The sequence below is a fragment of the Mangifera indica genome, chromosome 3 (assembly GCF_011075055.1).
Source record: "Mangifera indica cultivar Alphonso chromosome 3, CATAS_Mindica_2.1, whole genome shotgun sequence".
Lineage (NCBI taxonomy): Eukaryota > Viridiplantae > Streptophyta > Magnoliopsida > Sapindales > Anacardiaceae > Mangifera > Mangifera indica.
In genome coordinates, this window is record NC_058139.1 from 4,599,343 (window position 1) to 4,614,349 (window position 15,007).

Sequence of the window (15,007 nt, forward strand, 5' to 3'; positions counted from 1 at the left end):
CCACAGCAAAGTGATAAATGACTAATTTAACCAAAGATCAGATTGAACTAAATAAATTATGTATTTAACGTTACAAGTAAAACTTGTTGACACAACAAAAAGAAAGTACAATAGCATAATTTCGGAATTGCCTACTCAGCTATACCTAGAAAAACTGTTTATGAACAATTGCGATCCATCAAGGTTCCCTTTGTCCTGTACATAATTGAGCCGAGAGACTTACACGTTTGACTTGGCTTGAGCACTAAAATTTTTATGCCAGCACGATTGATATTGCCTAACTTGTTTTAGATCCCCAAAAACAAATTTTCATCTCCGCGCCTATTTCCTTTCCTCTTAGTCAGGAAAATGTTCATCAAACTCGTCATCTACAGTATTTATAATCTCTTTTCCCATGCTGTTATTAAATATTTTTTCACCCTGATTTTCTTCACCTTTGTATTTAACCTTATCACTTGAGTCTAGAGTAACTTGTTTAAAGTTATGATCCCCATTATTCTTGTTTCCAATATTACTGACTTGTTTTTCACAAATACAAGAATCTGGGAATTCATGAAACTCACCTCTTCCTGGTTTCATCTCATCTGGCTCTCCCATGAATCCTCTTTGGCATGACTTTACCTTTCTGGCAAAAGCATCCCAGTCCATCTTATTTCTTGCCATGAACAGGGCACTGAGCCTCTTCGCATTTGGTCTGATGGTCCTCTTATGCCCCATGTATCTCCTATTATGCATCATGTGTGATCAACAAGATTTAGTCACTGATAAATGTGCAAGAAAAAGATAATAAAAGAGCTATCAATAAATGATGATGGAAACTGTAAAGACACAGCAGCATCAAAAACAAAGAATCTGAAATCTAAATGTTTCACTGCAGGAGATGATGCTGCAGTTAAAAAAAATCCAACATCAATTGGACAATTACACAGAAATGTATACCACCAGCTACCCTATTTATAAGATAGAAAAATCCAAGCACAATTAGAATATATTAAATGAATCTAAGGCCTAATATATTGTGTCATGTTCGATTGTAGCTTTAGAGGTAAGCCTAATTTTGCTCAATTTTAGCAGTTAAAAGTTATTCTCTGATAAATTCAGTAATGTGTCACATACAGTCAGTTTATTTTCTACGTAATAAATTGTTTCACTTTGCACAATCATAGCGAAAGCTATCAACTCCTGTCAAAATCAAGAGATATCCACCTTCACAAGTAGATCTTGTGGCTATTCTGTCAAACTCCTATATTATTTTAAGTCAATTTCTAAAATGCAGCTTTTGGAACCAACTTCCAACACCCAATAAAGTTTATTTTAGTGGACAAACCAGAACACTAGCTAAATATCAGATTTTGTCATGCAGTTGTAACTGCATGATAAAATAAGTCTGAATACCAAATTGAGCTCATTAGTACAAACATTGTCAGGTTTATAAAAATCAAATGCTACAAAAAAGAATAGCCACTTTTCAGTTGACACTGGAAACTTTCTGTTCTTTGAGAACAACTACAGGGGCCCCAGTGAGAGAGATCTCAAAGAGCTGAAATTCTAGTTGTTTTTTAATGTGCAACGTCATGTTGATCACCAACCACTAGTGACAACATAGATAAAAATGAAAAATTCAAAAACAAAGTCCTGAAGAAGTTTATCAAGCTGTTACTTGTTCAGCCAGATATCAAATAGTTATTTTGCTACTTGGTTTCAATATCTAGAATACAGACAGAAAATGCAGAACAATCCAACAAGGGATTATCAATGAGCAATACATGTGAGAATTAAAAAATATGTGTGCATACACTTAAAACCTAGTGAATCCCTTCTCTGCAAGGATGAAATCACAGAATTTTTCAAGCTTAGCAGGAATAGATGCAAGAATTATGATGATAGTGTACAATAAGCAGTCTCAAGTTCCATTCATCTAATGACAACAATAACCTAGCTGGTTAACCTTCTCTGTGTTCAAACCTTATTTTCTCGCTGAATCACTAACTTCAAATCATCATGAACAAAAAAAAAAAAAATGAATTCCACTCCTGAATACTTGAATCCACCAAAATGTATGTGCTGGAATTTAATTTCTATTCAGGTTTACTCTACCATACTCAAATTTAAGATTTAGGTCAGTGACTTAGTTCAGTTAGCTCTCCTCATTGCTATATTCCTGAAAATATGTTGTATTCTTGCATCCAACTTTCCAATTCTTGTGTTTTGTTTAAGCAGAGAATTTATTTCTATTCATGATCACGGATCAATATTTATGCACAACTCAATCAACCATAACTTTATACCCAAGAAGCAAAGTTCAAAGTTATATGCATGAGAGCCTGATAAAAAAATATACTAGATTTCTCACCTTCGACCTGCAAGAATTTTGGCCATATTACCATTGTTGTTAGTGATAAAAACATCACTCTCATCACAAACAATGAAGTCAATGGCAGCAAGCCTAGATGAGAATGGAAGAAAAGGTTTCAACCCTTCATTGGCAAGCATCTCCTTCGTATAGAAGTTTGGGAAGAGTTCTCTCAGAGGCCGCAGAGTCTCTTCTCCACCATATATTTCTCCAGAGGCAACATAAAGGTATGTATCATTTGCAAAACCAATTGCCCGCAGCATCAACCCCACTTCATGAGGAGTAAGTGGGCACTTCCCTCGCTTGCGCTCTCCCTCAGGACTTAAATCCTACATAATCAATGGAGAAAGACAGCGTTACCATCAAATTACTTGATATAGATGAAATAAAGAGTCATACAACTTTTCAAAAGCACTTTACACATATTTTTTAGGTGATTGGTTAAGAAATGTATTTGCAACTTTTTAGGTCCAACATTCATGTCTCTTGCAAGAAATGAAGGCAAAAACAGAGGCAAGTAGAGAGGGAGAAGCAGCCACAAGCTAAGAAATTGGAGACTACAGTTGGCAGAAAAAGAATTGGCACAGAAGGCTTTTGCTCAAGGGCAGGACCAGAAATCATCGAGGAGGGACATGGCAAATTATGAGTAAAGTTGGTAGTTATGCTGAGAATAAAGAAGAGGAGAAGGGAATCTTCAGGATAGAGAGGATACTGAGAAAAGTAGAGAGAGTGTTGGCCTCTCGAATGCCATGCAAATTGTTTAGTTTACATTGTTCTATTGTATTGCAATGAATCAAACCATTGTAGACTGAAATTGAATCAATATCAGTTGCTGAGTTTATTCGACAATCTGTCTGTATTCTGTTTAGTGTATTTTTGTATGTTGCTTGATAATTGATTTGAGAGCAGGAAGGCTCCCGGATTGAAGAGTAGTTTCACAGCAGCAAGAAGAAAAATCTCAGGTGCCAATCACATTTCCAATAAAATAAGCCAATAGAAAAAAGGATAATAGAAAGTAATTGTGAATTTCATCAGAACTTTTTGGTCAATAACTCCCAATAAATTTCCAAAGCAAACAATAAAAGAAAATAAGTTATAGGGGACAGTAATCTCACAGGTAATGTTGCCCATCTTTTCCTTATTTCACCAAGCTCATATCTCTCTTTTTCACCTCCACCATAGTAACACCCAGAAAATGCTAACATATCAGGTTCAAACCTGTAATTCATTAGTTTTTGGCACATTAGGAAAATTCAAATGTGTGAAAAGAAATTCATCCTCTATAGCCATTCTTGTCTATATGTGCGTCCGTATACATATAATTTCTGTCTTAACAGACATGTTTATGAGGATGCGGAGCTAAAGTTGGAAATCTACAAACAACTGGAGGAAAATGATTGTCAAAGTATTGAATAATTAATTATTTAGGACATATATTCAAATCCACATAGAATAGAACAAAAATATGAGGATGACTGGCATCTCGCAAATACATGGTAATTTAGTGTTTATAGACATAGCATTACATGTACACTTAACTTTCATAGTTTTTAACAATTGGGACAAACCTCAAGTGAACCGCAATAAAACGTTTTGCCATCTTTCGCATTCTTGTGACAAGTTTCTGACCAAGTCCTTGGATAGGTTTTGTAAATCTTAAAGCATGATAATTTACTCGGCAACGTAACCTCTGCAGCTCTTCATCTAGGTCATTAGCAAGTCTATAATCAAACTTTGTCAATTGCACCACCTGCAAAATATTCAGGGTGTGAATGCAACGAAAATGGAACCTTTTTAACAAATTACTAAACCTAAGTTGATATTTTCAAAGAGTCAAACATTCTAAATTCGTGAGAAATATCCAATTCAAAATCTTAAAAGGAAAAGTCAAGGGGTTGTACTAGCAACTGTAACGATAAAAGTTTTATTAAGCAAATGATATACATTCAATTTAAAACAAAAAATAGTAACAATTATAGATTGTGACAAGTGAACTTACACGTCTTCTCAAGAGTATTGGCAGAACTTGATCCAGATAATATTCAGGGGTTGATTTCCTAGGAACCCTCATAGTGTAAGGTGGTTTTTCCATTGATCGCATCACTTTATCAGGAACTCTTTTTACAATAGTCACATCTTTTGAAAGAGAAGAAATGAAATAATTAACATCAAATATGTTGACAAAGTCACTGCAACAAGAGGAAAATTGTAAGCGACAATAATGAAGAAATCAATTACAATTCAAATGCCACAGCTAGTGATCTATAGAATCTCAACTTACCTATCATCCTTCCAATAGGAATGATGATCCAACTCAGGTACAACTAACGTAGCATTAAGAATACGAGCAACAATCACAGCATCCGTTATCTGAGTTTGAGAAATGATTGTTACAGCCAAATGTAACAAAATCAATTTTGGCAAATATATTGAGAATGATAAGCACAAATGCTTGGGTCTAAGTCTTCAATGACATCAATTTATTTGAAAAGCTAGAGCAATACCACATCCATAACATTCCTTGCAGGACCCTGCCTCAACAGGACCAGCACCGGATAGGAACCTTTGTTATTATTTTTTGTTGTGTGTGTGTGTGTGGGGGGGTGTGGTGTGGTGTGGGGGGTTGTGAGGGTGGGTGTCTGTGTGGATGCGCAAGTAATACATATGGATATCATTGAAAAGACTACTTAGGACTCTACTCAACTAAAATCAATTAATCAAAAGTTTCTGGCATGTTTCATTTTAATAATACAATTGATGTGACAACAAAATCTTCTACTATAAGAGGGAATGATATCTACTACTTACTCCTGTTCTTTGTTGGTTGAGTCCTCCACTTGCTGCAATAAGCAAATAGCCATTTGATGATCGTTCGCTTGTGGCAGCTAGTTGACCAGATTAAAAATGTCAGAAAAAAATATAAACAAATAGACAGATCAGCTGACACAGATAAAATGTCCACCAGTCAAGCACCAACAACAATAAAAAAAATGTTTTTAACACCTAAAACTAAAAGCAGTTGTGTATAAAACATATTTTCCTAAAAGGAAAGCAGGACCATCAAGTAATGTGGATTCAGTAAAATTACCATAGCAAACTGCATGCACTATTGTTCAGCAAATCTACTAAGTAATGGAAAGATGTTAACTTACAAGGAAACTTTTTGCTCCTTTCACTACATCCATAGTAATAATTCGAATAATTCGATTTCCAAATATCGATTTGTGTATGTCGACTGCCAATTCCTTCCTTCTATATTACATAGAAAGTGTTTCACAGTCAATGTAAGCTATGTAGCTCGAGTACTCAAACTAAAAATAAAATTAAAAAAAAGGTAAAAACTTTACCAATTTGGAGTACAAGCTAGGCTTAACCAGTCGCTGAGAGTACCATTCAAGATCAGATGCAACGTGACCAGTAAAAAGAGAAATCAAGCCCAAAGCAAAAAGCATCAAACCACAAACTAAAGGCCACGAGATCTTCCTACGCTGCAAACAATAGGATCGCCATCTGCACAACACAAACTGTTTGTTGTTACCGTTGTGTTGCTGTAACAAAGCCAGGTTCGCGGATATGAAGCTAAACCTCCACGCCTTCACAACGCCCATTATGTCACAATTTCAGCGTCAGTGTCATCATATATTTACACAAATGGCATAGCAATGGAGAGTTCCAGTGGAGTAAGGGAAGAGTGTAAGAGTAAATAATGCGAAATCCGAGGTCAGTGAAATAGTGGATTCTTGTAAATTAGGGTTTAGTATGATCAAGAGAGAAGGGGACTTGGAAGTTTGGAGTGAAAGCTTGATCAGTGTAGACTGCAAAGAATTATTTATGAGAATGTAAAGAGAGAGGGGGAGAGACTTTCCTCAGAATTTAATAAACCTATAAACTATTTGTATCAATATATATATATATTTATATATATATTATTATATAATTAAATAATTTTAAATTAAAATAAAATAATATTCACTTATATAATAACATCTATAAATATATATATTTATATATTTAAAATAGATACATAAATATTACCCTTAATAAACACAAATAGATTTCTATTTTCTCCTCTCCATTCTATTATTAATATTTCCATATTTTACCCAAAAAAAAAACATTTCCATATTTATTTATTATATTATTATCTAATAATTTTATTAAAATTATTTTAAATTAAAAATAATATTTAATTACACTATAACAAGTATTTAGAGAATAATATTAAAAAAAAAAAAAGTATATCTTCTCGTTGCCCCTTTGTGACTTGAAATGGAAAGTGGGAACAGTGACATTGAAGAATGAGGAGGGAGTTGGTTTGTTTGCATCCTGTATCAAATGTTTCTTTCCTAAAGAAAGCATTGTCCACTAAGTAATCGGCACCCACCACATCATAAGAATTGACCCGAAAAGCTGGTTTTGAATTATAAAAAAGTAATTATGGTGTTTAATGATGCTAATTTACTTGTCGATGCGGTGGTATTGTACCGCTTCCATCGACCATATTTAGTGAAGCCCAAAACGCCATTGGTATGGTTGTTGAATGAAAGGTAAAGGCACATGCGTGAGCACCGATGAAGCAGATTTGATGATAGAAAGGCTGGCTCGCCATTTCCCTCTCGTACTTTCATAAAATAAATTATCTACCCTTTACATTTGAAAGAGTTTTTTTCTGACCATATGTTAAATTTTTTTTAATAAAATTCTTTATTTTTTTAATTAGTGGATTAGATTAAAATATTCTTTGTGTTGATTCAATCTAAATAATAAATTGTCTCCCAAAATTTTATAAAATTTAAATCATTGTATAATAAACTTTATCATACTCAGATCCTCTATTTCAAATTTCACTATTATTCAAACTCTTCATTTCAAACTCCATCACCATTTCTCCCGCGCATAAACCATCACCATCATACTTTACCGTCATTTTCATTTGCTTCATAATATTTGATCAACAACACAAATAATAGCTTACATGGAATCAAATTGAAACATTGTCGCTACCAACACAAACAAAGCATAAAAAATACTATGGAAACAAGTGGGAACTTATTTGGGAGTGGCCACATACAAGGTTAGCTTCAATGGAATTAACATAAATTGAAATTTGATTTTTGTTGTGGTGGAAATCGTGGCCCCTAGTGACAGCATAATTGACCAATTTTGAAGAGAGAAGAGTATGATTGTACAAAGGGAAAAACCTATGCAATCTTAAAGGGTAGTCATTGATTCAACATCATAATTTTTATTTTATCTCTCTACGTATCTCTGTTAACTTGCCCTTCTCTCATATTTGTAACTTTGAATATCGTGGTAATTCTTCATTTCATTATCATCATATCTCTTTAATTGATATATCTTTTTTACTATTTCAATTATTTCCTTTAATATTCACATACCTTTTGTTCTTCCTATTAAGTTTTTAATAGTTTTTTTTCTTTTCATCTCTACCAGTATGTTGAGTTTTTTCTTTTTTTTTTTCTTTGTGCATGTGGCAAAAAGTTTTGATCTTACCATGTCCTATAACTGTGTTATATGAATTCTATCAAATCCATATATAACTCATATAACAAAATTATAATAGTTTTCTTCTATCATGCTTAATAGTTTTTTACTTTTTACACAAGGGAGGTGATGATGATTTGCAAAGTGGTTGTGGACTTTTAGGTTATAGGTTTTAAGAAAGTGATTGTTGTGGTGTTGCATGTGCTTGACAAAGCAAAGCCACCATAGCAACATTGCCAATGGTCTAGAAATGCCCACCATGTATGCTTTACTTGTGGTAGAGAAAAACATAAATTGGCATGGAGGGTTTTTATGATGACTTGGGTTTACTAATTCCTATGTGTTGGTGGATTTAGGATTTCGGAAAGAATCGAGAAGTAATAAAGGTAAAAATTGTCTATACTATTAGGTGTAAGTAATATTGAACCTATTTTATATTGTATAAAATGTTTAAAATGTCATTTGTTTGTTTCAATCTTTAATGGTGGAAAATTGGTAATATTAATTAAAATATTTATTTTTTTTGTTATATATATATTTACAATCATTTTTTTATTATATAAATATAGTCATTTTTTAAATTGATTTTATCTTTAAAAGAAGAATATTATAAGGTTTAAAGTTGGTTGATCAACTATGATTTATTGGTCAAGCATTTGATCAATCAATTTTTAAAAATAAATTAGTTGATCAACTAATTTTTTAAAAATAAATTGGTTAGTTGGCTGACTAACCATTCGACTAATTTTTATTTTATATTTTTATCTCATTTCACTATATATTTTAATCTTGATTAAATAAGTGAGTGAGTTTTATATCTTAATTGAGTGAATTTATGTTTAGTTTAATAAATATAAAACTTAAAAATATTTTATATTTTACATTATATATATAAAATAAAAAAGTGACTCTTTATAAAAAAAAAATTTAATCAATATTCCAAAAACATTGCCTTAAGTTCTGGTGGGAAATAGTCATTCGGCCAGTAAGTAATTAATTAGGTATGGGACATGCATGTTCTCACTGTAATCTTTTTGGATTGCTCTATTTTCTGAAAAGACGTGAATAAAAAAAAGTGGGTCCACTGTTATTGATAAATTAAAAGTAATTTAATGTCATTATTACTGTATTATTTTACTTTAAAGTGATATCGATGATGTAGGCGTAATGCACGTGTAACGATCTTATGACAACTGATTAGGGGGAAGATTTTCAAAAGAAAATTGCCCAGTGTATCCACTTTAAGACATAAATCAGTTTTGTGTCCCCTTATATGAGTAAGTATTATTTTTTAAATTTAAAATTATTTAATTATATAATAATTATTTAAAAAATATATTTATATATTTAAAATAAATATATATAATTTTATTATAAAATTATACATATTTATTTTAAATATATAAATAAGTATAATTTTAATATATATTATTATATAATTAAATAATTTTAAATTAAAAATAAAATAAAATTTAATTACATAATAATATATATAAGTGTACATTTATTTGTATAATCAAATTAAATATGTATAATATTACTCTTATAAAAAATAAATAAAAATTATATGCACAAATAAATCAAACTAATTTATACATATAAACTTAATTGACAACATGTAATTGGATGATATAATTGATTTTTTTCTCACTTCAAAATCACATAATCATATACTGTCACATCAAATTATAGAAATAAATTGATAATATTTATTTCTATATGTAGTATTATTTATTAAATATTAGCAATGTGATTTGAAAATCATAATAATTAAGAAACAAGATCAGTCAAATTCGGAGTCAAAAGACACTTTTGCTAATTTAATTTGAATTAGAATCTTGTCAAAATTCATTAATCCTAATGTGAGCTTAATTATGTTTAGGATTATCTAATACAATCTAAATTTATTTGAAACAGTTTATTATTTATAATTTTATAAATATTTTTAGCGTTTCAATTTTTTTTCCTATAGTACTTCAGTCTATTATAATTAAAACATATAATATAATATATTATTTTATTTACTATGACCAAAAATAATTATATACTAAAACTCTTTAAAACTACCAAACCAAATTTCATCGTCATTACCTAAAAATTCAAAAAATTTTTTAAATCAAAATGAAAAATAATGGAAATTAGTACAATTATATGGCAATATATAATTATATGTAATATATAAAAATTTCAACTATTGTTAATAATGGTATATCCCTCAACATTTATTTAATTTATCGTTAATAAATTATATCATGTTAACATGTCTAGGAACATTAAAGTTACCCGGGTTAGTTTAATTTAGTTTTATATCAATTTAAATACAATTTAATTTAGTTTTAAATCATATCATATTAATTTAAACTAAATTTATGTAAAATAATCATTCTTAACTTTTTTGTTTTTCATATCTTATCAACCCCTTATACCTAAAATTATCAGTTTACTAGTTAATGTTTGTGTTATCAGTTAACGTGGGACATTTTTTTTTTTTAAATATATAATTTTAACTGCAACAAACTACTAGCTACGTCAGTGGCTGACGATGCCAAAGTAAATGCTTTGGTAAGTTGAAATTCACACTAGCAATGCGACTTATAAAACAAATAATAATATATTATCTATCAAACAAACCAAAAAAAAAAGTTTTGCTAAATGATTATTTCCTAACCAATGTTTGCGGAATTGACAATTTCTTACACTTTAGTTTGGACAAAGTAATTTTTAATCCCTATATCGAAATCAATAATTAGTTTTAGTAAAAAAACGATATTTAAGTCAATAGTTGCATAAAATTTTCTTCATTTGATAATGCAAATTTTTTTATAATTTTCAATATAAATTGTTATTAATAAGTGTGTATTATACACGATCATTTATAGTAGTTTAATTACTCTAAATATTGTTCCCTCTTTTTCAAATTAATAATTATCTAATAACCGATGTTTATGGACAACTTGTATCAATTATAAATTTGCCCATTTTATGATCATTTATTCTACATGAATGATTCTAAGCTGTTGAATGAGTGTATACTGACCATACACGACCATTCATTTTCTTAAAAATTCAAAATTAAATAATTTACAGTAAGCAAAATTATCATAATACTGTTGAGACTAATTTGTAGGTATTATAAAAATGCTCACACATTGTTGAATTTAATTTTTTCTTTCAGTGACAATGACTATGACAGTGGATTTTCATCAAAATATTAATTTTTTTCATTATTAAAAAATAAAAAATTTAAATTTATTTAAAATTGGGATCGCTTTTGAAATGAATTTGAAGATAGGAATATAATTTACTAAATTGATAAATACTAAAATACAATGAAAACTAAAATAACTGAGAAATTGGGAGAGATTATGCGAGCTTGACTTAAGAGTTGAGAATAATAGATTGAGAAAGTTGAGTGGTGACGCAAGAATTGAATTAATCAGTGTATTTATAAGGAAGTTTTACAAAAATAAAAAAATAGAATTTAAAAAACAGGCCGTGTTAGACCAATCCACGAGCCCTTCGTACAAGTCTCAGCACGACCCATCATAAATGTAGAATTTGGCATCACCTAGAAATCGACAGCCATCGGGCCAGCTTCCCCCTTAGCAACGTCAAGTCAATCATAGGCCCATCAACTGTGCAATCCATGTTTCACTTCACGAAACGAAGGTTTAAAACCTGGTTTAACGCCAATCTAAACTAATCGGCAGTTTGGAATGTGGATGATTCTGATTGGTGGTAAATCTGAGTGTACCTACTGCTTCCACTTATCTTGCAATGACATCATCATACGTTGAGATATCCAACGGTTAGCATCTGCCAAACCTAATATGTCGTGGAGCAAAAGTCGTTGATCTGTTTATCTTCTTTTGTCGGACAATTAAACTTGATATATTGTAACCATAGAACAAAATATATTTCTCGAGAATTGACTTGCTTCATGTTAGTTGAGTGTTCATCAATCATCATAACAAAATAAGGACATGACGCAGGCTTTTCAATTTACAAGTTTTTTTTTTTTTAATTTCTTTTTGCAGTAATCAGTGGATTTTCAATTTACAAGTTTGTGCTCAGTGCTTGTATTTTTACTTGGGGTTTTTCCATATTTGTACTCTACAATAAAATCAAAGATCCTCTGTTATTTACTGCAACAACAGGAAGAAGAAAACCTTTTTATTGAAAAAGATTAATTTAAAAAAAAAAAAAAGCTGATTGGAGATATGAACAAGAAGGCTACGCCACTCATGATGATATTTAATAATATATATCAATGAAAAAGAAAGGCACGGTTGATTATGGAGCGGCTGGGTCACCAGGATAACTTCATTGCTTTGAAAACGAAAGCATGACTGTAACTACATTATTTGAACATCCTATAGTATTATAAATCTGGCCTCAAAAATAGGAGATGTGGTCGGATTCCGTCACTAATATTTCTATACTTATGAGAAAGTCTTCTGCTTGCATCCTCATCTTTGCTTTACGCCTCTAAATAATTAAACTTTTGTTTTGTTTGATTTTTAATGATTTATGGTGTACACATGAGAATATAATTAGGTCAGCGAAGCTATGGAAACCAGAAGTCTTAACAATTTCTAGGATTTAGTATTGATTTTTAGCATCAGGCAGAAGCTAAAAGTCGTTGTTCTAAGTCTCTAAGATGAAATTTTTTCGTGTATGACAAGATATTTCAAGAAAAAAACTTGGACTTGAAAATGATTTAAGAATACATTTAGACCGCCTGATTTGGTTAACAAATTAGCAGAGAAACCTCAACCAAAATTGAACAACCCGAACATTTTCAAATACATCCATTCTGTTCCACTGAACAAAAAACACAAATTATTCAACCCAGATGGCCAAATATATACCAAATTCTGATCGTCAGTTTATCAATACTCCGCTCAAAATATAAGCAAATGGAAACTGAGACAGTGGTTAACCCACCGTATTAATATATGTTTAACATCAGCCATCGAAGTCAGAATCTCAATGAAAAGTCACGCACGGCAGAATCTTCCTAACTTTCTCATCATTTTTCTTGTTGCTCGAGCTTATCTTAGTTTAGTTTGATCAAATTATTTTATTATTAAATCCAATTACAGAATTAAATATTTATATTTGCGATACTCTATAAATTTTTTCCTTATTAATCCAATTGTATCAATTCAATTCCTGCAGCCCCATGATCGAATTCCAAGATAACTGACAACAATATGTTTCCAGTTTTCGGTTATATCTCTATCTTCTTCCTCTCATCCCTCCTCTTTCTTTCCCGCCCTATTTTTCCCGCCAGAATCGTACCCGACTCAGTAACTGTAATAACCGCCAACTCAACCCACAAAACCACTTGGCAGGATTTTGCTCGTTTCCTCGACGTCGAGAAGGGCAGCCATGTCAGCGGTATATCAGAGCTCAAGAAATACTTGGACCGTTTTGGTTACCTATCGGTATTGGACAAAAACTTCACGGATGTTTTCGACTCCGAAATGCAATCCGCCGTCTTTTTGTACCAGAAAAAACTCGGACTACCCGTGACGGGAAAATTGGACTCGGATACAATATCATCAATCATGACTCCAAGATGTGGCGTAAGTGATACAGAGCATAAAATGCATACAACAAAAAAATTTTCATATTTTTACGGTAAGCCGAGATGGGTACGTTTACCGCCGGTAACGTTAACCTACTCGTTTTCAAAGAGTAACATGATTGATTACATGAGTTTATCGGATATTAAGGATGCTTTTAAGGGTTCTTTTTCACGGTGGTCTTCTGTAATTCCGGTGAATTTCACGGAGATAGACGAATATGAAATAGCAGATATTCGGATTAGTTTTTATTCGGGGGACCATGGCGATGGACAGCCGTTTGATGGAGTTTTAGGGGTGCTGGCCCATTCATTCTCCCCCGAAAATGGTAGGTTGCATCTTGACGCAGCTGAAACATGGGCCGTTGATTTCAAAACTGTGAAGTCAAAAGTGGCGATTGATTTAGAATCAGTGGCGACCCATGAGATTGGGCATATACTTGGGTTGGCGCACACGTCGGTCAAGACGCTGTAATGTATCCAAGTCTAAGTCCAAGGACAAAGAAGGTAGACCTAAGGGTTGATGACGTGAAGGGTATTCAGTATTTGTATGGGTCAAACCCTAATTTCAAGCTTAGCTCATTGTTGGAGGCTGAAAATTCTACCAATCATGGGATTTTTCTTAAAAGCAGTTCATCGAAGTGGACCATTTATTTCTTAGTGTCAATATTCTTACTTTTTGGGATTACATAGACGACTTTCATTTTTTTAATCTTTATTTATGTCTTCATACTTGGTTTTTGTAGTTGTAGATACATTGATTGTTCCCACTCAATTCCAATGAAATTTAATGAATTCTTTGATAGATTTGATTCAATACAAAAAATTTCTCTTTATGTATATCATTGTTCCCATCTGGGTATATATATAATTCTAGCCAATATATGTTTACAAAAACATAGGAGAAAATAGAAGAAAAACCCCATAAAAGGAGACAAAGTATGAAGTGAAAAGAAGAGTTAAACTAGAAACGGATAAACCCTAGTCAAAGATAATTTATAAGCTAAGAAGAAAGGTATACATGGTTGGTCTCACTTGCAATTCAAGATAAAATATAACAATTAAGGGTTGCTTCTTCAAAGAAAACGTGTCGTGCTTGTAATGTAAATTCTGATAGTCGCCCATAAGCATGAATATCGAGTTGAAATTAAGTTTCATCAACAATTATGATCCAAAACTCACTAGCCTCAATAATAGATGTATAAATTATACCCTATACCCCACCAAACCCCATTAGAAAAAAAAACGTTATTAGACTCATTGCTTGATTAAATAACTAATTACTTTCTGTTTATTGCTTTTATGCTTATTTTCAAAGTGTATGCAATGTTTTTAAAACTAGATTAGTGATCAAATCGATTATTTTATTGGTTCATGATTCGATCGATTCAACCAAAAAAAAAATAATCATATTATTCAAAAATAATTAAAATTCAAAAATTAAACTCAGTCAAACTCAATTTTTGACTTATTCATCCGATCAAATCTAGTTTTTAATTAGTTTAATCAAGTCAATAACAAAACTTATTTTTTATATTAATCAGACTAGACTTGAAATC

The 15,007-nt window shown here is 31.4% G+C and overlaps 2 protein-coding genes across 2 annotated transcripts; one reads left to right on the plus strand and one right to left on the minus strand.

The window, feature by feature from the left end:
* Positions 1-25: 25 nt before the first annotated feature.
* On the minus strand, positions 26-6,224 carry LOC123211203 (O-fucosyltransferase 29). Its single transcript, XM_044629784.1, has 9 exons — positions 5,701-6,224; positions 5,506-5,605; positions 5,162-5,238; positions 4,635-4,723; positions 4,353-4,542; positions 3,922-4,103; positions 3,469-3,571; positions 2,354-2,682; positions 26-724 (listed from the first exon to the last, which is right to left on the minus strand). The coding sequence occupies exons 1-9, from the start codon at positions 5,959-5,961 to the stop codon at positions 337-339; spliced, it is 1,719 nt and encodes a 572-aa protein (XP_044485719.1). The 5' UTR covers positions 5,962-6,224; the 3' UTR covers positions 26-336.
* A 6,311-nt stretch (positions 6,225-12,535) lies between these two features.
* On the plus strand, positions 12,536-14,288 carry LOC123211044 (metalloendoproteinase 1-MMP). The gene is given in 2 exon segments (XM_044629558.1): positions 12,536-13,912; positions 13,915-14,288. Coding segments are annotated over 2 exon segments (1,065 nt in total). The 5' UTR covers positions 12,536-13,074; the 3' UTR covers positions 14,142-14,288.
* Positions 14,289-15,007: the final 719 nt, after the last annotated feature.